The sequence below is a fragment of the Anarrhichthys ocellatus genome, unplaced genomic scaffold, assembly GCF_004355925.1.
Source record: "Anarrhichthys ocellatus isolate YVR2014 unplaced genomic scaffold, GSC_Weel_1.0 scaffold7, whole genome shotgun sequence".
In the NCBI taxonomy this organism is placed as follows: Eukaryota; Metazoa; Chordata; class Actinopteri; order Perciformes; family Anarhichadidae; genus Anarrhichthys; species Anarrhichthys ocellatus.
Genome location: NW_022280037.1, coordinates 3,690,780 through 3,716,235, shown reverse-complemented (window position 1 = coordinate 3,716,235; position 25,456 = coordinate 3,690,780). Strand labels below are relative to the sequence as shown.

The following is a 25,456-nucleotide window of genomic DNA, read 5'->3' as shown; positions in this document are numbered from 1 at the left end:
ATGCCTACAGCGCATGCATGCATGAGCACGAGTGTGTACGTGTGTTTGTGCGGCTAGTGAGTGTACACTTGCACATTTGTATATTTTTTTTTTGCCTCTGTTGAGGGATGGAATTAGCCAGATGAATGAGAGTGTTATTAATCACAAGGAGTGGCACACAGATAAGGAAGGATATACTTAAGAGCAGAAAGATGGATTGCCTGAATGAGCGATGCTCTGATTCAATTGGAAAGCTGAGAGAGATTAAAAAAAAGAGTGAGCGCAAGGGAGAGAGGGGGAGAGGACAAACAATGAACAGATGACATCTTAGAAAGACAGAGTTATGCTGGCTAGTGAGAGAGAGTGCAGTCAGTCAATGGTCAAGGGTAAAAAGGGGAATGAAAGCATGCGAGTGGGCGAGCGCCGGGGCGAGAGTACCCTGTATTCCCTCGGCTGCCAATTTACCAGTAACCCCTCTCAGCCCCCGACCAGCCAGCCTTGTTTGAAAGGCTGCTGCTTTGGCTGCAGAGTGCCTACTACAACATATCGGCAGACAGAGTGGGTGTGAGACTTGCCAGATGAAAGAAAATTCAACACAAACCCACAGCCAGCGCTCTCTGCCTCTCGCCCTCTGACACAGTGCCCCCCGTATGAACTCTGCCGGTTTATACATTTTGGGGGCAAAAGAAAAAAGCAGAAAAATAAAACCCACCACTGCCTACCTATTTAGAGAGTACAGTATACTGTAGTAATGAAGCTGTTTGATATATCACATAACCTTTATCTCCCTCCTTGCCACAGCACGCTTACCTCAGATTTTCTGCAGTGTGTCCACATTAATTCGCCTGAGGTGGGCTTATTTTAAAGAGCAAGAACCGTCTCCTGAAGCTTTGCCACGTGCTACTTTTACACTGGATCCCTTTGAGCCATGACTAGCGACAGTCGATGAGTACGGGACAATACTAATGTGGACATTGGTCACCCTGACAGTGCAACCAGTCATTATTCTCACGCTCATTGCTGCCCTTATTGTGATTTCAAGTGTTATATATCAAAGGGACGTTATGATATGGAGCAGCCACAGTTGGAGTTGTCCTGATAGCCTTTCAGCTCCATCACTGTCTCCTTCTGAACAGACCTCTGGGACAGATAATGATTGTAATATATATATATATATATATAGATGAGCCAAAGCAAGACAGATGTAAAATCAAGTGTCATTTGGAATAAAAGGTCTCCTGGTTCCTTTGTTCAAGAAAGGACATTTCGATTCCATCCTTACCTATAAAGGGATTGACAGTGAGGGAGGAGGAGAGGAGGTCAATGACCGGAGAACAGGCAGGGTTTGCCCGCTGCTTCAGAAGATTCACTTTGGCCAGCTGTCAATAATCACTCCAGCCCTGTTTTCAAGCTCTGTCAAATTAACAAGAGAAATTCCTCTTCCCCAGAGAATCATTAGCTGGCGCATCCATTTGCTTGTTTGTGCACATTTGTCTCTGTTCTCCAGGCCGGCTGTACACCTCTTTAGGTTGCCCCTTTTCTGTGGCTAATTATCATGTTTGCCACATTTACTATCCTTGACATTTTCTTTCTGTGATTCTCCTTTATTTACCCTCTGCAGACAAGATGAGGCTACTCTGACCAGTCATGCAGGGATCAGATCAGTGGGTCCGATATCAGACTGCGTTACCTCCTACCTTCCCACAGTGAATCTGCTTCACACTGCTGCTGATTAGCAGGTCGGCATAGCTCTTCATGAATGGAGGTGGGAATACTGGGCTCCAGCCAGCCTCAACACCATGCAATGCTAATGACTACAGCACAATGAGTCATGCTGGCACGCTGCTGGAGACATTCAGAATGGATCACGGACTCGGTAGTAGAGGCATTTGTGAGATTTTTAGACCGGATGCTGCTTGAAGCCATGTTGTTGAGTGCTGGAGACACTGCCAAGTCCAAAATGCCATATCAGCAGATGGTCATGATTGATTGGGCTGGATGTGTGTTGGTCTATCAGGTGAGGCGCTATGTTTTTGAGTCATATAATAATAATAATAATCAATAGGAAACCTCCCCAGAGCTAAAATCAGTACACACTGTCTTATTGATGGGCTGCCCTTGACACGATCAAACAGCTCTGTGCCCCAAAGGTGTGTAGGGGGGATAACATAAATCTACCACCTGAGCCGTTAAAAGAAATCCAGACTTGGTTCAGTTAAATTAAGAGCAGCCTCCACAGTGCAGAAACACATTTCCGCATGATTCGCTAAATTTGGTTTGGATTAGCATCTCTGCGCTGGCCTCTCTGGCTGCGGTCCCAGGTTCACCCGCAGCCTGACCAAGCCACAGCTTAGCTTCAGTGGTGATTACGCGCCTATGACATCAGCATGTGAACACACACAGATTCATGTGGCGCACAGACAAGGGGAGATGATGTCATACTCTGCCAGCCAGCACTGGCAGCGAGAAGGCCCACCCAAGACAATATCTACTAGCGAGGTCAGGATGGCGATCATTGTGAGACGAATGCTTCCTCACCATAAAGCACTTTTTCTTAGAGTCATTGTAGCTGTGTCTAAATGCATCAGTAAAGACAGTTTGCTGTGAGTGTCAGCATCCACCAGATGTATGGCCATTCATGGATAAATATATGCACTACCCTCAACACTAAAAGCACAGGGGGTCACATAGGGTGGGCTCTGAAAATAACCAAGAGATACGTATGCGGATTGTGGTTACCTGGGACCGCATTAGGCTGTTGAATGTATGACAAGGCTGATCCGAGCCTCCTGTGTGGCGCTGGGGTTTGGTCTGGTAATGAGCCTGTCTCCTGTCTAAAGTCCCCCTACAATCAACGTGCTATAAACATTAATTTTTCTCACTTTGTCTCCTTTATCCTAAATGATAAAGCCTAAAAAATCCTAGCCTGAGGCTGAAACATCCTGAATGTAGTAATTGATCTAGGAATGTGGTTCAACAAATGTTAATTGTTGCAAAAATGTGCAATTTTACTTCACAGAAGCTGCAAAATAAAAAAAATAAAAAAAGCTCCTGCACCTGGAGATACAGAAACAGACATTCCCCGTCTATGCAGTGTTGTTGTCTTATCATTCAGATTATAATCAACCAAAACCCAGATCTTTCCAGTCAGTTTGAAAAATGTGTTTTCTCTCACCTTCCAGCAGCTCAAGATAAATCAAAATGGAAGAGAGAATCAACAGGCTTATCTGGCTGTCAGTTGAATCTTATCAATCCAAAGCTCTGAAGCTTTCAACTGACTGCCAGCCCGTTTCCTGCCTATTTTAATAGCGGTCTGAAGGCAGAGCGCCTCTCGCCTGTGTCTGTTTACACAACAACAGTTTGCAAGAAGTGGCCAAACACCTCCAGGCTAAGATTTATACTCTTCCTATAAATCCTCAGAAATAGATAAACTGATCCCCGCTAAGCCAAACAGCTATGAATGTGATGTCCAGTTAGCTGAGCAATACCTGAATATTGGCACCATGCATGCGAACACATTGGACCAAGGCCTTTTAGAAAATCTCTTTGTTCCAACAAGGTGTTCAACAAGCCTTTGTCCCTGCACAGTGTCTGGCCTTGGACACAGAATACCAAATGGGGCATCATTTGTGTGCAGACTGCTGACAGCCCAAGGCTGCACGCACGTCTTCACTGAACCAATCCCCGGCCAATTAGGTAAGGCCAAATGCATTCATGTAACATCTGTGAGTACAAGGTGTTGTCATAGAAAAGAAAATATTCCCCACAAAAATTAGATGTTGCCTCGTGCAACTGACATGTCATCCTCATGTTCCAATGCAGATTCAAAGAGCACTTCTGTCAGAGCAAGAGAGAAACACGCAGCTTTGCGTAAATAAAATCCTAAATTCTACCTGGGATTTGTAAACCTGTTCTGTCACGGTCTCCTCAGAACTCTTTTTGAAACGGTCTGTGGACTGAGGTGGAAAACGAGGGATTAGGGCGTGCTCCGGAGAATTACTTGAATAACGGGGGATCATTTGGAAAAACAGGGGAAGAAAGAAAGGGAGTGCAAGTGAGAAGAAAGCGGTGCGGAGGCGAGGAAAAAATAACAAATTAGAGATCGCTGAGATGGAATAGGGGAAGGACAGCCAGGAAGAGGAAGGAGGAAGAGAGACAGAAAGAAAGAGGCAGGGAGAGAGGGAGCAGCACAGAAGGGTGTGCAGCCAAGTCCTCTCTTCGATCAGTGGGCCTGGCTCTGCGCCAGTGAGGCTCTGTCCATGAGGAGGTAAATCATTTTCTGCCTGAAAAGGAAACAGGAAAAATGATCGTTGGGGCTATGCCACAGCCAGCTTGGAATTGCTTTATTCCCAAAGATGGGAATCCCCAGTCGGCCAAGACTAAATGGAACAGTTGGCGCCAAAAAGTGAAAAAAACTCATCAATATTCAAGAAAGCCTGGTTTGGTCCGACAGTGTAGCTGAGTAAGCAACAGTGGCACTGGCTCGTATCAACACGGAGGTAAAAGAATCTTCGTCAATCATTTTGCACTGAATTAGTGTTGAAATATCAAAGGAACTATGTAAAGAAGTCTTATCATCTGTGCCCTTGGACATCAGATCAAGAACAGGAAGCTCATGCCAACAGATTTCCAAAGGACTGTGCAAACACGGTGCTCTGTGTCCGTGCCAAGGTTAAACCCCTCAAGGATGGAGGAGGGAATATTGCTGGTGCAGTGGCGCTCTGCAGGAGTGTGTGTCAAACCCTTCTTGTGGTAACACCGACATCCTGTGTTTTTTCTGTTAAATGCTTTGCCTGTAAAGCGCTGTGTTTCCAGACACCCTACACAGTCACGCACCCACCAATCCCCACACAGAAAAGGCTACAAAGCTTTCTTGCCAAGTTAGGGGCTTAAGGGGGGCTTAAGACAAGCAAAGGTTGGAAGTTTAAGAGTAAATGTCGGGAGCTATAATTCTATTTGCAGTTCATTTTATTGTTCTTTCTGGAATTCAGGATTGCATCTTGCTAATATGACCTTAACTAGCTCGAACATTAGGCCGTGGAGAGGTGAACAAAGCACATGGCATTAGCTCTGCAGGACCCATTTGTCAGTCAATGAGATAAAGGGGCCAATTTAAGGCCCCTAGAGGAAAGAATTAGAGATACCTGCAGTGAGAGTCACGAGGTCCTCGAAGGAAAATCTCTAGCAATTGACCCCAACTTGTTTGCAAGAGGCTTCCAGAAAACTGCAGCCTCAGATGCGAGCGGGGAAAGAGCACAGTAATTACGTCAAAATTGGTTAAGGCAGCAAAAAATAAAAGTCTTGGAAGAAAATTCACTTTTCAGCTGATGGGTGACAGATGATAATGAAGACATGTTCTTCCCTGCTCTGCAGACTGCAGCCTCCCCACCCCTGGCACTGCTGACGAAGATTAACAGCTGCTTTCATCTCTTCCAGTTCATTTTCGCTCTGTTCCTCAGACACCGCTTCCAGGTATTCTGCTATGCGTCTCTCGGCAGGCTGCAATAACTGGAATAAGTTCACACTCTCAATACAAATGTTGAACTCCGATTCACCCACCATCCCTCCCACGTCTTGCCTTGAAAACCTCAGGAAGGCTGTTCGGCACTGCAGAGAAGAGTCATCGCTGACTGAGTGACGTTCCCCGTCTACTGTCCTGCACAGCACACAGTGGAGATGGATATTTGGTATACAAGAGACAAATGAGGACTATTAGTAACATGAAATGCCCCCCTGATCAAATATAATGTCCTCTTAGATTAATACACAACACCATATCCAAATTGAGAATAATTTAGGAGAATGATGAGTGTGGGAGAGACAGACAGAGAGAAAGAAAGCCAGCTCCCCTCCTCTTCTTCATTAATCACTTTCTGCCTCGGTAAGACACCTAGCGATTATTTATTTGCACTTCTCCACACAGAGGCTATCACAACAAACAGGCCCGCAGGCTGCTGAGAACATTTGGGAGTGATTAATCAGTGGGCCGTTGGGAGAGACAGAACGCAGGGGGAGGGGAGTTCTAACACGTGTTTCTTAATCTTTCATCTATATTCAAGTCAATGGGCAAACCTAACAAAAACTAGAGGGCGTCCAAGTCAGGTGAAATGAGCTGCGCGGTCACAGAGATGACCACGATAGCAGCTCTGGGAATAGACGATGAAGTGACATGTCGTAAGATAGAAGGAAGACACAATTATTTGGATCAATAAACACATCACAGATGCATATAGAAAAGGGAAATACTAATCTAACTGCATGAGGAAATGTGTCCCTGAGAACAGCAGCTAAGACGTTAGTGACTACAACCGCATTATTCAAGTTAAGCAGTTTATCCTGTATCACACACTCATAAAGTCAACCACAGACATAACACACAGCACACTCACTGGGCCACACAGCGTATGGGGATAATGGGATTTCTAGCACACTGCAGCTGGCTCTCTCGTGCTGGGTCGTGAACCGATTACAGGCTATAATCCTCTCCATTTAAGACGTTGTGCACGGGGAAGGCAGGAGCAGAAACACAGGAGATCAATCATCCTTGCTACTTTAAGTTCGATACAGTATGGCTTCGCACGTGTCAGAAAAGAAAAGGTCGAGGGCATAATATCCTACATAATAACTCTTAATCTTTACTAATTCTCAAGTCAGAAGCGCATTGTGGTTCAAATATTATGGGGAATGTGCACTAGAAGCACTATTATGCTCCCCCGGTGTCTTAAAATGGATCATTATGTATTTATTGCACCAGTCAACAGTTAAGTCAAAGGTTACTTTTATACAGATAATAAACTCAACAGTACACAGTGTGTTTCATTAGTGCTATAACTCCTTTTTAATTCCCCACAATTGTCATTTGGCTTGCAAAGCCCCAGCAGCCGAGCTACCTCTTGAAGGAGTTAAAAAGAAAGAAAGAAGGTGGTGTGATGATGCTGAAAGGTTTCAGCAATTGTAGCTGATGAGGTAAACGCTAAACCACCTGTCCTGACAATGGCCTTATCCTCAGCGGCAATATGATCTCCGTCCTTAAAAGCTGGGCCCTTCCCATTGACAAACAGGAAGTTTATATGCGTGTCTGAAAATATTAAGCATGCTGTTTGGGGAAATCAACCTACAACTAGTGATGAGGCAGCTATTAGTTATTCATGTTGAATAGAAGGCCATGGTGACGCTGAGCACTGAGGAGCAGTGATGCTTGAGAAGCCCCACCAGGAGCCATCTTTGTTTCCCTGCTCATGGGAGCAGAGACCACAGGCTCTATTCTGCATCTGCACACAATGGGTCATAAAATTCCTCAACGCGTATTCCCTACCACCAGCTTTTTCAATTCCCTCTTTCTTATTCCACAGCACTCTCACACTGTGTCTCAACCACAATGCACATGTGACTCAATTGTAATGGCAAAGAAAATAGACTCCATTTGCATGACACCTTTCACTGAGGGACACTAAAGCGGTTTAGATGGCATCCCTCTGCCCCCACAGGCCTGATGCGTAATATCCATTAGCGGGATGGGGGTTAGAGAATCGAGCAGAGTCGAGCAGGATAACCAAACACTAATGTGCTGATCATGGAGCCCTGTGGGCAACTATCAGAGCTGTTATCCAGTCGGGGAATGCCCGACGTGGGAAGGCAAACAAAGCAGGAAATAGATTAATGCTGAGGGCGTGACTTCTCCTGCCCACGTTCAACTAGTCGCACACAACCTAGCCTTTCTGATCATCCTCACCGACATACTGAGAGACAAAGGCAGCCCTATGTTAGGTGACAAGCCTACGGGACAGGGGTCTGTGCTTCACATCCTCTCGTTTCTCTCCTCATGAAAGGAATCTGTCAGGAGTGGATGGCAGTGCTTTCCCCTCTCCCCTACAGGGCTTAGTACACGTGGACCCAGGGTGAATGCACAGGCTTGAGTCAGCGCTTCATCTCTTTGTTTGTCAGCCCTCCCTCCACTGACCCCATGTAGGCTATATGAGTGGGCCAGACAGACTTCCTGACTCAGGGATTTATTTGGGGGAACAGGGAAAGGGGCACCGAGGTTATCCCTCACGCAGGCTGAGACAAACGCTCTGCTTTTTTGTTTCCTCTATCACTGGAGCTGTTTGCCATTCACGATGACAGGCACAAGTGATTCTACGCTGCCTGCCACAACAGCGCCCATCACCCTGGTGCTGCAGGGGCACAGCACTATCACGCCATGTTATCACATCCCGTGAAAGTGACACGCACCCGAAAAGACGCAGGGGAATCCGCCACAGGGAGAGCGCTACTTCAGCTGTGCCGCAAATTATTCTGAGCACCGATTTTGTGAAGAGCAACACACAGAATCCCAATAAGAATTTCTCATGCAATATTCAGTATATACTCCTGTGCAGCATACATTATATGAGAGTCACTCAGGCTGTCTGGACATGGTCTTTCCTGTAACAATGTCCGACACAGTACAGATTAAATCTGTATCTCTATGTCAGGAAAAAAAAAAGATGTTTGTTACGCAACAATCATGGAGGATTATGAGTCAGACAGAGGATGAGAAGAAGCATGAGGGTGGTGGGATGTATCTACCTGCTGTAGATCCCTGAGGCTTGCATGGCCAGGATGGATCTCCATCAACACCTCAGCCTTGACGGCGCCCCACAGGCCTTGCATAGATTCACACCTGAGCCTATCTACAGGCTGCAGCCCCTCCATGGCCTCAGCTGGTGCTGCCACTGTGTCTGCCGCTGCATTGAGGCAGCCATTAGTCCCATCAGCCTGATTATGGCAGGGAAATGCCAGCTGGTGTTTTATCCAAGAGTACACAAAGACAAATACCACAGAGCAGCTCAACCATCCCAGCTACCACCCACTCAATACTTCTGATGAGCCATTCGCAGCCTTGGGCATGTGTTGCTCAGATTCAACAGATTGATAGGAATCAATTCTCGTTTGTCAGGCTCTGGAGGTAGAGGTATTATTAACATTTCAGCTCCACTGTGGCCGTTTCCTCAAAATGGAGCCAGCAATTTCAGCAGTATGTTTTCTGCCATGCTATACATTCTGCTCACACTCTCGCTTTGGTGGAGGAATCCATCTCGCTGTGGCTTGACAACAAAACCATTACCCTCTCACCTCCAGGGAGAAAGTCAGTCCGGCTCCGACTGCACAAAACTGCACATTCCACAGAGCATAAAGCAGCGAGCGACACAGAAAGTAAGATAAAGAGAGAAAAGACAACAGACAATGCAGCTCAAAACAAAACCTGACACACAGACATGCATTTGGCTGCATGTATAACACAAACACACATCCATGTGAGCTCAGTGTTGTCTGGGCACAACATAACTTACTTGACTCCCATGGCAGTGAATCCAATGTTCTTTTCGACAGACCTCCTGATTCTGATGCTGTCAGAATAGAAGCATTAGCCCGAGCACGCCTTCCTGAGTGACAACATTTATAAGCACATTCGTCCCAGGCAGCTACCGTCCTGCTCTGTATCTTTATCCCCCTGCCATGTGGGCCAGATCCACTGTGCTCAGCAGACCCTTCTGCTCCACATAATATGTCCTGCCTATTTGTCAGTGATGGAGATCCCTGCTGTCAATCACAGCACAGCCAACCAAACACATCACTGTCCTGCTTAGTCTGCTTCAAGCCTCTCTGTATGGATGACCCCTCCTATGAAAGAGTTGGAACTACTGTATTTCCCCCCAGCAACAACATTTACAAACAAACAGGATGGACTCAGTGGCCAAGTTTCTCATGGAAACTGCATAAACAATCAAACTATAAAACTGATTGAACAATAGACCTCAGCAAAGCCAACATGCGTTGTTTAGAAGAAGAACAAGCACTTGTGGTCCTGCAGTGCTTCCACTTTGCAACACGCAGGACTCATTAGAGAGAAGTAAATTATAGTCCAGTGGAGTACAGAGGGCCATTTCAACTTCCTGATTTCCAATCCCCATTTTTCAAAGAAAAAAAAAACAAAACTGTCACATTTTATTCCCACATGCTAATGACCTGTTTCTATGGTTACTCAAAGCAGGCGGGGGGATGAAGGGCAGCGTGAGTGTTGCTGACACAAAGAAAGGGTCTTGTGTGTGCAGGAGAACAGAGGCTGAATGGTCCTGCTGCCACAATTACAGGAGGATTCCTTCTGCACAATCACAGTCATTACTGCACAAACACTCACCTGGGCAGCAGCTGCAGGGCGGCAATGGACGACCATAAAAACCACATCCTCCCGACACTCCTCCAGGGCAGCATTCCAGCAAACAGCTGTCCGCCCTGCCCCTACAACAGCCCGCCCGCCGGCCTTTGTGCCACCTCTGAAGTCTCTGAATCTCGACCAACTAGTTGTCTCTCCAAGGTCCTCTATACTCTTCTATTCATTACCTCCATGTATCTTTAGAGTGAGTAAATCATAACTCTCCGGAGTGTAATTAGTGTGAAGTAGCAAACGAATGAGGGACTAGCTTCCCTCCAAACAAACATAAACAAGGGACCACCTATAGACCATGGAAAACTGTCTCATGCTGATTTGCAGAAAGGAGCACAGCGAGATAAGTAGACTGCAAAGTGAGCAGCCGACTCCTCTCAGCGGTGTGCCCTGAGAAGTCCCATGGGCCCGGTGGGTAATAAACACACCGTCACAATCAGCAGGTGTTAGTGGAACAGAAAGATGGGTAGAAGGATCTGCAAGGCGGCAGTTAGCCACACCGTCTAGCTCCTGCTGTGAGCTTCGCCTGGTTTCATTACACAACGCTGTGTCAATACACTAATCATATGCTCTGTCACAAGGCAATCAGTGCTTAACGTGCTAGACAGCTGAACACATGGCTCTAAATTCATTACCCCCCCTCCCAGCCCCACACACACACACAGACATAATGATATGCACACATGCACGCACACACACACACCATCCGGTCAGAGTTTGACCCTTGACTCTTCCCGTCTCCCTGCGACTGTATAGTCAGTCTAATTGCCAATTGGTCATTACTGACCCCGGGGTTATCTCTTTGCTTTCACCAATTACCAGAGACAGGAAGCAGGAAGACAGAACCATTTCATAACTGGAATTGCAAAAGTGCCTTAACAGATACATTTGTTGTGTGATCAAAGACATTCTCTAGTTTCTGAAAATCGAAGCATCACACGATAAAATTCATAAACAGACTTTCTCCCATGAGAAGCAGAACAGACAGAGAAATCACATTCTTAATCACACGAAGAGTAATTTGTTCCCTTCAATTAAGAACTACTTCCTTCAAATGAATCATTTGGCCTCACCAGTTGCCAAATCTAACAGTCTGTTATCCCATACAATGTGTTTCAGGGAAGTCAAAATATAGAAATGTTGCGTTTAACAGACAAAACTATATACTGAAATGAATGCATTACCTTAATACTAAGAATCTGAGGCAAAACAATTCAGTGATTTGTTGCGAGGGCTGTTAATCTGTGGGTCCTTCAACACTGAGTCAGCAAAACATTCTGTATGTTCAGGTCTTAACAATAACTTAATGCTTTTACCTTATTTGGAAGGAATTTTGAAAGAAAATAATTTGACGTATTCAGGGAAACCGATTATATTCTGAGGGGACACATTACTGATTTGTGCACAGAAATTGTCAAAAAAATGACTCTGACCTGCTGGTCTCTGTATTTATCAATTTGACATTTAAACTAAAATGATTTTTCAAGTCAGTAGACATCTTATATGAAACTAATTAAAAGCCTTTTTGGAACAAGTTGAACAGTTGACTTATTTTTGCAATGAAAAAAATTAAACGACGAATCGCTTTTGTTCACCGCGCTCTTCCTTTCTCTCAGCAGCAGAAAAGCTAAAGCAGCTAGACTCCAGCTAATTGCATTCTAATTAAAATTTCATCTCGGAGTGGAACGGCGTTAGTGAATGTCAGACAAGTGTCTGAGGAGCGCTCTCCACTCCATTGGGGTAGAAACTGCTGTTTGGTTATTCTGCTCCCACATCCTGGGCTCTCAGGATTTACACATGCATCCCACTAATTGTATCTTTCGAGAACAAAAAGGAATACCAATCAGATATGAGTTTTCAATCAAGTGTAGGGCCTTTCTTTTTGTTTAAGCGCTACCAACAAGACAAGAAAAATCTGTTGATTGATTCAATTTGTCTTCACTCAATCAGCAGTAATATACAAAAACAAAGACAACAACAAGATGATGATGATGACGATGATGATGATGATGATGATGATGATATTCCTGTTGCAGGCAACAGCTGCAGAGGGTCAGGAAAAGGGTGCGTGCTTCAAATCAAGCACAGTGCGTCTCCACCACCTTTTTCTGGTCTGCAGAATGTGATGCTGTTTAAAGCTGGCTCATCGTCATTGTGTTTCTCTGGGCCAAGTAAAACACCACATTCTTGGCAGCAAATTATCTTTAGGATGAAATGACAGGTGAAACCTTTTACTCTGCTTCCCCACCAGGACCTGCTGCAGGGGAAAAACAAGTCCACCTCCCTCTTTAGCCTGCACTTACTGGCCAGACATGGCTCCCTACAGAATGCTACTCCTTTAGAGCTCAGGTCCAAAGAAAACATAAGAACTAATAAAACTGTGTCGGGAATTAACCCTGTCAGGGCCACACCTCTCTGTTGTTCAGGACTTCTGCTCTTGTGACAGGACGTGGTAAGCACAGGAAGTTGCATGTTCAGGAGGATCTGGAATGTCCTCTTAGCTAAAGGAGAGGTCTCATGGTCCCACTGATATACTCCGACCCTGTGAAAACTGGCAAGACAAACTCCATTTGGGGTGCTTGGAGAAAAGTGAAGCTCCACAGTGATCCCCCATGGGCTTCCTGTCACACTCCACATGTCCCTTAACCTCCTGCGGTGCAGAGTTTTTCAATAGTCCTATGCATCATTCTTAGCCAGCTTCCATTTGGCCAACATTCATTATGGCGTAGCACTCCTCGGAGAGAGGAGGCAGGGAATGTATGCACTGACCAGCCTGCCAGGGAATCTATCAATGACAATATAGCACATTGCACCAGCCATCCACCCGCCTGAAGAGGGTGAAGCATTCTCCGGGGCAACAACACCGGAGCCAAGCAGTGCTGAAAAAGCCTCGCTCAGCCTGAGAAACACGGCGAACAAATGGATTCACCGAAACACTAAATTACTGTCCTGCAAAAGCTGCAAAAGCTGCAAAAGCTGCAAAAGCTGCAAAATCTGAAGAGCTGTTTTAAGTAGAAGAAACAAAAGAACGATAAAAAATAAATAAACTTTAAATAACTCAGGACAACACTCGGCTTTAACCTAAGCCCCTTCGTGAGAAGCACTCCCTTTTTACATCAAATTATGTAATTCTATTATCCATTCATGGGCAGTGGTGCCTGTAACTGAAGGCTCATTTAGTCCCAGGATGGTGTGTATCCCAAGGCAATGCTATAATTCAACCATGGCAAGAACAACATCTCCATTGGAATAGGTGCCCCACATGGAAGTTAACACCATGAACCACGACCTTCGACAGACATTTGAAGGCGAGTCTGTGCATATCTCCTCGTCAGCTTTCTTCTTGTACACCTACACACACACACACAGGAGCCTGAATGCATGCAGGCGTGTGTGCACACAAGCTCGCAAAAGCACTAAACACTTCATTTAGCACCGCAAAAACACGATCTAATGTCTGAATGTTTTGACAGCGATTTGACGGAGCGGGGGAGAGCGCTTACCTAATGAAGAAGGAGGCTGCTGCAGATGCGGACGGAGAGGGGGAGCTGGATGTGTTGGTGACAGGTGCCGCGAGTCCCGGTTGGCTGGAGCTCCTCAGTCGGCAGGGCGGCAGGGTGCTGGTGGTCATGGTGGTGACTGGGGCCTCTGAGGCTGTGACATCCTTGTCTGCTTCCCCCGTCAAACCCTGAGCCTGTTGACACACAGATACAGAGATAAGACCACAACCATCACTTACAAGTTTTAGCGCTGCTGCCCACCTTCCTTCCACTCCGTTTGCTCTCCCTATGCCACAGATGGACAGGCAGCTGCTGCAGCCAGCACCGGTTAGCAAGAGTCAGCAGTATCCACAGCAGAGAGCTCCCTACAGAACAGCAAGGATGCTGCACCATTCATTGATTCTGGCAACACTCTGGAGGTTGCTCTGGCTGTAGCCTACTGTAATTAAGTGATAACCCACATTTAATTAGTAATTAAATCACACGCGATTTACTTCACTCCGCTCCTGATTATATCTATACCTCCATGGCTAATTTGGCACTTTGCAGGCTGAGTTCGACTTGGACTATCTAAGAGGGAGTTGTTTCAAAGAGACTAAACAACATCAACAACAATCTGAGAAATGTGATTCCTTCCATAAATGTTTACGAGATATCGAAACTGTGCCTGCGTGGGCACACCCTGCTCTGGAAGCTTGGTAGTTGAACTGGAAACAGACGTGAGCTGCATTTGATGCAGCCCTTGGAACTCTGGTAACTAATGCCAAAGCTACACTGGATATACACCTGTAAGTCTTCATATGTGTTACATATGTGCTGCAGCAGGCCTTCTTATGATGGCTTCTTGTTTCTTGTTGCACATATTTCCAAAAAGTTATGTAAAGATTATTAGAATTGTTGTGATGTTGACAACGCACAGTAAGTTTAAAGTATGAATATGGCTTAAAAGGTTTTAACGCAGACCTGCAGATGCGTAGTCCAGAACAACTAGAAGCCAGTCATACACTAAGTCTAGCCCTCTGCTTCTGGTGTAGCTTATTGGAGATAAAGCATAAAGGCTCGGCTGGAGCTCAGGAGCCTGCAGTGGTTCACTGATTGCTCATAGTCCAACTGAAGGAGTGCAGAGAGCTAATTATATAAGCCAAAGTCAACTCAGAGACTATGTTTCAGCTGGAGCCCCCTTACTGACAAAAGGTTAATCCTCACCGGAGCCGCTAGTTTATCCTGCGAGACAGTGATCTATAGCAGCTGACAAGAACCGGTTCTGTGGTTTTTCAGCATCAGAAATTAAATAAATAAAGGCCAAAGTTTTCCTAAAAACATTTATAACACTGACACATGCATGTTGTGTAATCAGCAACGACCTTCTATTGAGCACAACGCAGTGCTGCAGCCTCAGTGCCATTTGACAGGATATGTATTATAAACACAGTTCAGGCCCTCTGCATATATAACTAAAATGAAATTCTTTACAATCTTTTTCATGAGGTGTCTGACTTTCTATTATCTGTCATTTGTCAACAGGCTGACAGCTGCACTATTTATATGCCAAGCCTGACATGTGAATGCTATACATCATAATGTGAGGACATACTTACAGTCTGATATTCACATGAGAGGCTTGCTCTGCAAAGTGCCTGCCACTGTTAGCTCTACGTGCAGCACAATGTGCTGCAATAATAAAGAAGAGGGGAACTTTCTTTCCTCAGAAAAGCTTCACTGACCATTTGACAAATGATGGACCTTCAGTGCACACATGAATTCCCACTTTCCCATTTCTTCCCTTTGAGCTTGTTATCAGAGTTAAGAATCCTTGTTTTAGAGGTCTGGTCTCGCTCTCTTGAGACTTCATCACGGAGGTTAAGTCTGATATCAAGCTGCGGTATGTGAAGTTATGACTTGAGAAGTACACCACGCAAAACAGTGGCTGCAAACTGAAACGAGCCAAATGCAGATCCTCAGCAGACGCCAGTGCAGAAAGCCTCATACCATGCTGGTGTCGGTGACAGGCTATAGGAACTCCCATTACACTTTGGCACGAAAGACTAGAGCACTTCACACGCAGCCGTACAGGAAGCTGTTGTGTGTAGCTCATCAAATCTGTCACTGATTGAGTCGGAGTAGTGTCGGCTTTTAAATCAATCGGCAGAACATTTTCAGGATCATTCAGGGACAGCTGTTCGTAGCTGGGGTGTGGGCTCAAAATTGACTGCTAAATCACACACATATAGGTGCACACACCCATGAGCTCATCACAGTGCCCATCAAAAGGTATTCCCCTTGGAATTAAGACTGGGGACTTAAACCCCTCAGCCGAGCTGCTCCCTGTAGCCTTGGACATGGACTGGCCCTGATTCTGACTGAAAAGAACAATCTATCCCCTGGTCAGGTAATTAGGCCGTGTCAGTGGAGCCATGTGTGCTCGCCCGTTTATACCGAGAGCCAGTAATGAGCTGGCCTTCCACTCTTTAACCCCCAGCTCTCCCTGATCCCTTTTTCTTGGTTTACCACTGGAAAGAAAAGGCAGAAAGGGGAGGGGGTAGGAGACAAAGCGAGAGAGATTTGAACATAATGGAGAGAGTCGAAAGAAAGAAAAAGAGTTCGGAGAGCGCTTCCTGTGAAGTCTGAAGTGAACAGCATAGGCCAGCACCCTATCGGCAGACCATCTCCTCCTCCGCCGCTGAGAGGACCAGGACTCCCTTGTGACCTTTGATCCCAGCGGTCAACAGACGATTACTGAAGTGAAATGGGCCTTGTGTTAATCTGACGTGCTTGGCTGCCCTCTGGAACCAACAGAGTCCATCTGAGGTGAAAACCGACTTCCAACAATACTGGAGACCTATCATGTGAGAAAAGGATTTCACTCTGGACAGAAAATGTCCACCGTCTATAAGCAAATACCGTAATTGCCATTTTTTCAAAACGATTTCCTAATTTGGCAAGAAATCATCCTTCCCTTTCCTTCCTGTATCCATTTCTCCTCTTGTCTTCGTTGCTGTCGGTGGCACTTAGCCATGCGAGCACAGCTGCACCAAAGAAACAGCAGCCAAGATCATCTGCTGGGCTTCAAATTGGTGGCAATGGAGCAGGCCGAGGCAGCAGGCGGCCAGTGGGCCAATAACGGAGACCCTCATGGGTCAAGAGCACTTGGTCTTAGTAGATTAGTGCACATGTGGTTGTGGATTTTATGGGGCAAAGAGAGAATCACAAATTTGGGTCAGTCAATTTCTTGTTTTGAATAGTATAATAACACTCCTTGAAATTTGTTTTTCTGGATCACTTAAACTGCTTGAAGCGCTTATTCAAACAGCCAGCAACACCAGGAGTTACTTCAGCGATTCTGAAGTTGGAGCTTATCGAAGTTGGAGTTTTTGTATCAGACTGTCTCAAATCAGTGACTTTGGGTGCCATTTGCCCAGTTCAAGGCAGCTATTCTTGTATGAACCAGTGTTAGTCAATTACAAAGAGGGAGCCAAATAGCTTCAATTCCAACGACCACAAACATCATTCCAGATGTTAACCAGAGCCTTTTCCCAAACGGGAGATTCAAGGTGCCCTATAATGGGCAGTGTGTGGGAGCGCCCCAGGCTCCCTGGTCGACAGGATTTATGTCTGTCTCCCGCATGCACACACGTCCATCTCTGCTTCTTTGTCTGAATATCACTGCATGCTTTTCCCAACAAAAAAACCAAGAGGGACTCATGAATAAAGCTTGTGCCTTTCGGCACAGCGTAACTCCCAATCCTCGTGAGTATGTGTGTGTATTTTTGTCTCTTTGAAGGATCTGGTTTTAATGAAAGAAACAAGATAGGGGAAAATAACACGCACTTCGGCTGTGTCTATGACTTCATGACCTGAAGGGACATTTCTCTCTGTCCAAGGAGGGACTCAGCCTCAGCTATGTGGCATTGAGCGACTCATTCCAGCTCTAAGGGCCACTAATTGCTTTTAGACACATAGATGGAGAACACAAGTCAGCCTCTCCCTCCTGTGCCAGGCTGTTTGATTTGACCTACATTGTGTACATGCAGTTAAAAGCTTCTGATTGCATCCCATAAACCATGTCTGAAGGCACTTGTTGAGATAAAAGGGGGGAGTGAAAATCTGTCTTCAATTGTGAAGCAGAAAGGAGGAACACTGCCAAGACCCGTAACAGACTGCAGTTAACATCAGTTAGAAAAAATGGCGAAATTACAGTTTACATACTGTATCTGTTAGGGATATTAACGTGTAAGGAGTAGATGACGATAGCACATGCCGTTTGGTATGCACACTGAGTCTGCCTGGTGAAGAATGTTACAAAGGTTTGTCAATCAGGTCTGAGACCAGATGTCCCCGTCAACGCAGGAAGAGACATCCGCAGAAAGCTTCATATCAGCAGCCAGCAATATGCTTCATGATGTTAAAAGAACGTACACTGTTGACTCTAAAACTTGTGAATGTGCAAAGACATAATCTGTAGTCGTCAACCAGATACAGGACGATGAGTTCCATGACACCAAGGGCAAAACTCAGGACCTTTCCAAGTCTCTTGGACATCAAACAAAGCACAGGCTAATGCTTATCCAACATGACAGAAGAGTTATGGTGACGCTGCAGGATGGTCATTTGAAATGCCCTTGAGGAGAAGGTCAGCAGATTAGTGTTGCTATGACCTCTGACCTCATATCACTCAGACTCCTTGACTACTGAGGAATGAGAGGTCAGCACTCCTGCAGAGCTCTGACTCACACATTTTCTGCCGGGCTTCATCTCCTCTAAAAGGTCCGAAATGTAACATTTGTACTGAAGAGACTCAACCTGACGAGCACTGCAGCATTAAATGCAGACATTTTAAGAAAAAGAAAATGTTTCATCAAAGTATTTCATGATACACTTTCATTGATTTAAGTTGACTATTCGGAATATGTATCATCACTTTTCCTCATGATTGAATTCTAATACATTTCAAGAATATATGGAACTTATGGCTACTTTACATTAACAATTATTGTCTGCTATTTGACCCTTTAAGAGTTTAATCTTATTCTACTGCACTATTTTAAAGCCACTCTAAATGTATGAGAATGTATGAAATGTAATATAAAGTTAACAAAAACACATTAAAGACATACCAGTTTAGGCTGAGGGATGAAATTGTTGACCCTGGAGATGCTCCACACGCCCTCGAGGTACTGCTGTGCCTGAATGGTGACGGAGCTCAGGGATCCACTGATCTGCCCTCCTGCCATTGTCACCTGGACACTTGTCTTAGGCCCTGAGGAGACAGAGGGGCTCTGCGACCAGCCTGGTACCCTGTGCCGCTCCCCCAAGGGAAGGACTGAGTGAGCAGCTGGTTGGCCTTTGGACAGTTGTTTTGCATGGACACTGGAGGACGACACAGTGAATCTAGCAGGCTGCGGTAAAAAGGACTTAGTGGGCAGGGCTGGCATGTCTGAGCTGAGGGTGAGGATGGGAGCGTGGAGCGTCTGCAAGGCCTCCTGCCTCAGTTGATGGAGAGGTGTGGAGCACACCTGGCAACAGCTAACACCAGCTTCATGGCTCCCGGGTCTTTGGAGCTGCTCTAACAGGAAGGTTGCATATCCAGGATCCTGCAGAGTAAACACAAACAAGAGAGGGGCTTTAACACAACTCTAGGTCTAACTTGATCTCGAGCATATCTCACTATCTGTTCTTCAGAAAGGATTTCCTGTTTGTTGTTCACATTTTCCAGGCGCGTCAGTGGTCTGCTAGCAGTGTGGTCCCTGGCTGCCCTCTGGGACCCTCACACCCCTGCTTTAAACGCTTCCTCTTTCGGGGACGGTTGTTTGTTTAGACTGAGATGCTTTGCCTGCATGCAATTTAAGACTGCGGATCAGGTTCACCAGGCATGTGCTCATTTCACAGCATCCGCCGGGGAGCTGAGACCAAACAAGCCAAACGTGAGGAGACAACTCTGAAATAAGGCTCGGAGAGATTACTTCAAGAGACATTCCTAACAAACAAACAAAAATGTGTGAAGCCTTAGAAATAACAAGACCGAGCAGATTTCCGCTTATTACTGCTTTTAGTGGCGGTGTCCAGTGGAGTCCTTTCACTTCGTCTCTAAGAAGGCTCCCTTGGGTTTCAGTCTCTGCTTGGGAGGAATGACAAAACAAAACAACAGCTGAGGGGGCTCTAGTGCCCAAAACCATACAATTTACATATGATAATTGTCCCAGCATGAAAACATATGATAAGCCACCAAATGTGACAATAACCACCTCCTCCAGGAAGCTGGAGGCACACTGAGCTATCAATGAACTATTCAAATCCTAAGTGAGGGTGGAACATAACTATTTTTCTGTGTTTTAGGGAAACAAACACAAACGCACACGCACACACACACACACACACAAACACCAACAGTCAACACAGTCTCTTAAGAGGCATAAAGGGGCACTAGGCTTCTGCCCTGTGGAGTCGTGGCCTAAGACAGGAGCCCACAGCCCGTGCATAAATGTTTATGAGGCCTTTGCTCCGTGGAACCTCCGAGGTGATCAGGAGGAGTGAAGCAGCGGAGAAACAGCAATCCTATGCCCTAATGTAGTGCCACTTAATACAGCTAACCCAATAGACCCAGAGACCAAAGAGGCAGGCTGAGGGACTCTAAATCTCCTCCCCATGAAAGCAGCTCAATACAAAGACTTTGAGATGACCTTTCTCTGCAAACACCCACAGCATTAATAGTATGATCACGCAGCCTTCCTGCAGCCTTATAGAAAGTATATCATCTGTGCATTTGTCCTTATTCTCAAAAATGGACATAAAGCGGTATCCACGGAATTATACTCAATGACGGATCAGCATAATCTCCAATATCATCACTTTACTTAAAGTAAAATCATGCAGATCCTGGCCTGATGTATGAGTGCTTCTGGTAAATGATTTACTGTACTGGCTACTTACTTCTACACATAGGCAGGCAGGGACAGGACGCAAGCACATCTAAGAAATATGTAGAAAACCCCATAAATCTCACAACGAAAAAGATGGGCTGACGACTGGCTGATGGCAGATCAAGTGCAGTATGGTGAATGTTGATGCTAGTGAGGAATGGATTTAAAATGTAAGAAGCTTACAATAGAAATATAAAGCTATGATAGGGATTTTAAAAAATGATATCAAATGCAGCTAGATCCTGGCATGTGAACAATCTCTACTTTAACGCTCGGGCAGGATATTTATGCACGAGTCGGGACGGTTCCGCTGAAATAAGATGAAAGAGTCTCTGACAAATTGGAGCTAGAGAAAACACCGCTGGCTGCTATTTTCACAGTCTCGTCTGGGTTCATGTACGTGGTCCCTAGACAGGAAATTGAAGTAAAGTCATAACCAGTCAACTCCGCCCTTCCATCACCCCTCACCCTTTACCCTGCGACCACCTCTTACCCACCTCGGGGCACTGGTAGATGGAAGAAATCAATTTTGCTCTCTCTCTCCATGCATTGTTAGGTGTTGATTTAGGGGAGCTAATAAAAAGACACACAAAGCTGAGCCCATCTGCTATTCAGTCAGGATTCTGGAGGTTAGAGAGCGGGGCTTCTCCTGTAAAGCTGTCTGTGAGCTTTATGCCCTGTGGAGTGAATAAAGGGTCAGGGCCACAAGGCTTATGACGATGATGGCGCTGATGATGAGGATGCGGAGGAGAATGAGGTGGATGTGATGAAACTGAAGGCTACAGAATCCATCTCGATATGGTACATGAAAGGTGGAGAAGAGCATATCATGCAAGGACATCCAGATCGGTAGATATTTCACACATCGCTCAGACAATGTAGCTTGGATATAAAAAAAACATAGATCTAACACAGTAAAGCTTGCTGAAAAGGTACCGTGTAGCTTCAAGCTCAAACTGTTTACTCTTATGTTTGTGCCATCACGTTCAAGCAAACTGCTTGAGAGCTTGTGCATAAACATAAAACATATGATGCATGGGTGCGCCCAACCCCCAAAGTCATATTGTTTCTTTTATCAACCATGTGATCTATTACTGACAGGTGCAAGTGGGTGTGAAGAGCAGCATTGCTGAGGAAAAGTATGTAATGCACGGTATCAACACAAGCCACATGTTCAAAGCATTCCCAAGAGAGGCGTGGAGCTATACTTCAGGCCTCTGACTCCTCGGCCATTGTTCTGTACGAGTGGGAGATGGTTTCATTTTTTTCGAGCCGAGGTTTATCCGTAGAGAGACTCAAACTGCACGAGCGAGGATGAGAGGACAGGGAGAGAAAGGGAGGTGGGAGGAGGTAGGCCGGGGTTGTGGCCCTTGCCTGGAGGCTCGTGGGTGGTTGTGTTGGTTTACTGCCTGTCAGCACTGATCTTTATTAAACTCTGGGGACAAATGCGGTCAGATGCTATGGCCTTATTATGGAAAGCATGGTGTGCCGAGCACACTGGGGAGAGGAAGCCCTGCCTTTGGAATGAGCCCTTCGCTGCCCTTAGAGACCTAAGTTTGTCTCTGTCTCTCGCACTAACTGTGATGAAAACCAGGGCAGCAGCAGCAGCAGGAGAGAGAGCCACCCGACTAACTGACTGTCTCTCTGGCTTGATGGAGAGTGTCATCACAGACACCCCATGCCCAGAGGCTGATGGAAACAAGCTGAGCCGTAACCACTTACTGTATGGATGAGGAGACGGGGAGAAAGATGTGCATGATTTCTCTCCCATGCCTCCTTCAGGTGCAAACGGCACCACCGGGCAAAGTCACACGTAGGATTCTTCCTCAAATCACACCTCATTTACCTCGTCCTCGTCAGAACACCTTTTCTCTAACCAGACAAAGTGAAAGCGCCTTCTGACTGTTTCAGCATTCAGCGTCTGATGTGCCTCTGATGTGGAGCGCCAGGCCAGATACAGCAAGCTGCCTTAAGTCAAAGGAAGGTCATAGAGATTTGAAATGCATGATGCTCCTTGCTAGCCGAGAGACTTTTAGGCACGCTCCATTGAAAGTAAAATACCCTGGAAACCATATTTTCTATTCCAGTAGAGCCCACTGTGACCCACTGCAGCAGTGGCAGGAAGAGAAATGAATCAAAATTGTATCAATGTGCATCTGTGATGAGAAAAGAAATACAGTGAAAAGTTCTGACATTCCGGAGCACGCGGCATGCAGCTCCTGTCTGAACTGTTTTACAATTGCCGGTAATCTGTAGCATTCTGTCTGAATGTGATGTACTTTCTTATTTCCAACATCAGTCATGGTGCGATTTGCCCAGAATCAGTCCAGAAGCGGCATTGTAGCAAAGTTGACTTTAATATTAAAATGTTCAGTCTTCCTTTCTTTCTTTCCCCTTCCAGGTTTCTCTTTTATTATTCTAGCAGCATGGAAACATTCCTCCAAGAGAGTCAAGTACTACACCACGCTGCTTTATATCTGTCCTCACTAAACTTTGCTCTCACCAGCACCAGTCCTGTTTACACATTACAATTCTCCAGTACTTCCTGTGACTGCATTTCTTGTAAAGTCAAGACCACACAGCAGCTGCCAAATTTAATGCCCTTTCAACTCCCGGCTTTCCCTTCCTCTGCTTCCCTGTAAGGATGCGACCCAGCCAATCTGTGTTTGCTTGGCGTGAGACAGTGTTGACCCTAACCACGCACCGTCTCCATAAGTCTCAAAGGGATTGCCCCCCCAATAAACTGCAGGAGCCCTGGCAGTCCAGATCCCGGGGTGAGGACGAGACCTTCCAGCAGGCCTGCTTTCCCACAGGTAACCCGGCTCACCCTGACAGCCGAGTTGGGAGAAAAACGAGCACAGCTGCTGGCCTTGCCCCGGGTGAGCACAGGGCATTAAGGCAGATTACATTCCCAGGATGAAAGTAACACATCCAGCGGTGTAATCCCTCTCTGCACCCTGCTCCTTCTCAACCGTTCCCACCACCTCAACCTTCAAGCCAGCCGACTCGGCTCGGATCCCCTGAAGGAGAAGAGAGGTGGAAGGCCGGCGACTCTGATTAGGTATCAGGTAGAACTTTTAGTGCAGCAGCAGATCTGGGATACAGACCATTAAATTTAACCACTGCCTGCTCGGAGGCAGAGAAGACAATGACTCAGGATGTCACACCAGCATGCTATTTAACTCTGTGGGAATGCCTTTGGTAGAACACAGAATGGGACGGTTCACCAAATCACATGAAACAGATGTTTGCCCCTGTTTGCTGACTTGACAAGATTAAACAAACCCGTAATAAGACTTTTCTCCAAACAAAGCACGCTATCTGCAGCAACACCGTCATTACCTACCACATAATAGTGCCTCAGACAAAAAAGCATCCAGCGCTATGCACTACTGAATTCATTCATCCTCTATAGCTGTGTGAAAAAATGATTCATTTTTCTGTCAGTCTTTGGGCTTTTTTTATTGGCGCACAATGAGTTTCCAGCAAATCATTGTGAAATATCTCTGCTGCTGCTTTTTACTGCATTTCTAATGTGAAATGTGGCTTTTGTCTAACTCTCATCCTATTATTCAGATAATGCGATAAGAGTCCAAATGTAGTTTGAGCTTCTGTGAGAGAAATGTTGGCAAAATGCTTTTCAGAGGCTTCTCTCCCTGCTCCTCTTTCTCTTGTAAACCTCCTGGTCAAATAAAGAAACAAGCACCAGGTGAGGTCTACTAAATATCCAGTGTTACACATTTTCACCTCTGACTTTACAATATTACATTTTCCTCAGAGCGATAAGATACCATAAGAACTATCTTGAAGACAAACTGCTTACTTACAAAGTCAACAACACATTACAATGAACAAACTTCCCCGTTTTTAGATCAAACAGACGATTACCTTGTTTAGAGAAGTACATCAGACTTTTTGCATCGGCATTCTCTTACATGAGCAGCCAGGTCTCCCTGCATCAAGCATCTGTTCGTGAGGAGCTCACAGACGTCTGTCTGTCTGCCCCGTGTGATTTAGCCCTTACCTCCTTTTAACTGTCAGTGAATGGCTGACAGAAAATGCAAATAGGCTTTACTCCTCAGTGACACTTTCAACACACGAAAGCCCCACCTGTCCAGAACATCCCACCGACAAATCCTCAGATGATGAACGTTTACAGGGTCGAGCAATATGTGCCGTTAGAAAGAGCACACAAGAATGAGTGCAGTTGTGACCTTTTTTTTTTTTTTTTTAACGAATATCTTGATAAGATCTGGTGCGACATGTATACTTTTTTTCGGGCTTACTCGCGCTGCAGTACAGCTCACTGTACGCCACAGTGCAGCCTCCAGTTTCTGCTGTCATCCATAAAAACAGATGTCGCTGTCCATCAAAAATAAAAAGGGCCATAGATCCTGCTGACCCTCAGGTTAAACATAGATAGAGTCAGATGTAATCACTCAGGAGTCTTTGCCAAACCACCCTGCAACCATTAACGACCCCCCCATAATGATGTGTCACCACTCCATATGGTGGAGCCATTTATCAGGGTGTGAGTCCTTGAAGCTCCTCTTACTGGAGGCAGAATGACACATACTGTACATGTTTTTATAAAAGTGTGACGATATAAAAGGTTCAGTAAACCAAAAGGAAGAAATGGATGAATGTATGCATGTGTGTGTGTATGTGTGTGTATGTGTGTGTGTGTGTGTGTGTGTCCTTGTGTGGCTGTCTCTTTACACCACACCCATCCATCAGTCCAGTCTTTCGCCACTTGGGCAGTTAATTACCTTTTCCTGTTCACTCACGCACAAAAAGAAAACAAGCCCCTTTCAGACTGTTTGGACAGACTTCATTCTCCCCCCCCCCCCCCC

At 45.7% G+C, this 25,456-nt stretch overlaps 1 protein-coding gene across 2 annotated transcripts in view; it reads right to left on the bottom strand.

Moving 5' to 3' along the window:
* The window catches only part of kif26ab (kinesin family member 26Ab), a 66,434-nt gene that overhangs the window by 19,801 nt on the left and 21,177 nt on the right, over nucleotides 1-25,456 (bottom strand). For both annotated transcript variants that reach the window (XM_031847036.1, XM_031847037.1), the window contains exons 3-4: nucleotides 18,801-19,277; nucleotides 13,690-13,880 (exon numbers count right to left, since the gene is read on the bottom strand). In XM_031847036.1, coding sequence (XP_031702896.1) covers nucleotides 13,690-13,880; nucleotides 18,801-19,277 — 668 coding nt within the window. The remainder of the gene's footprint in view (nucleotides 1-13,689; nucleotides 13,881-18,800; nucleotides 19,278-25,456) is intronic.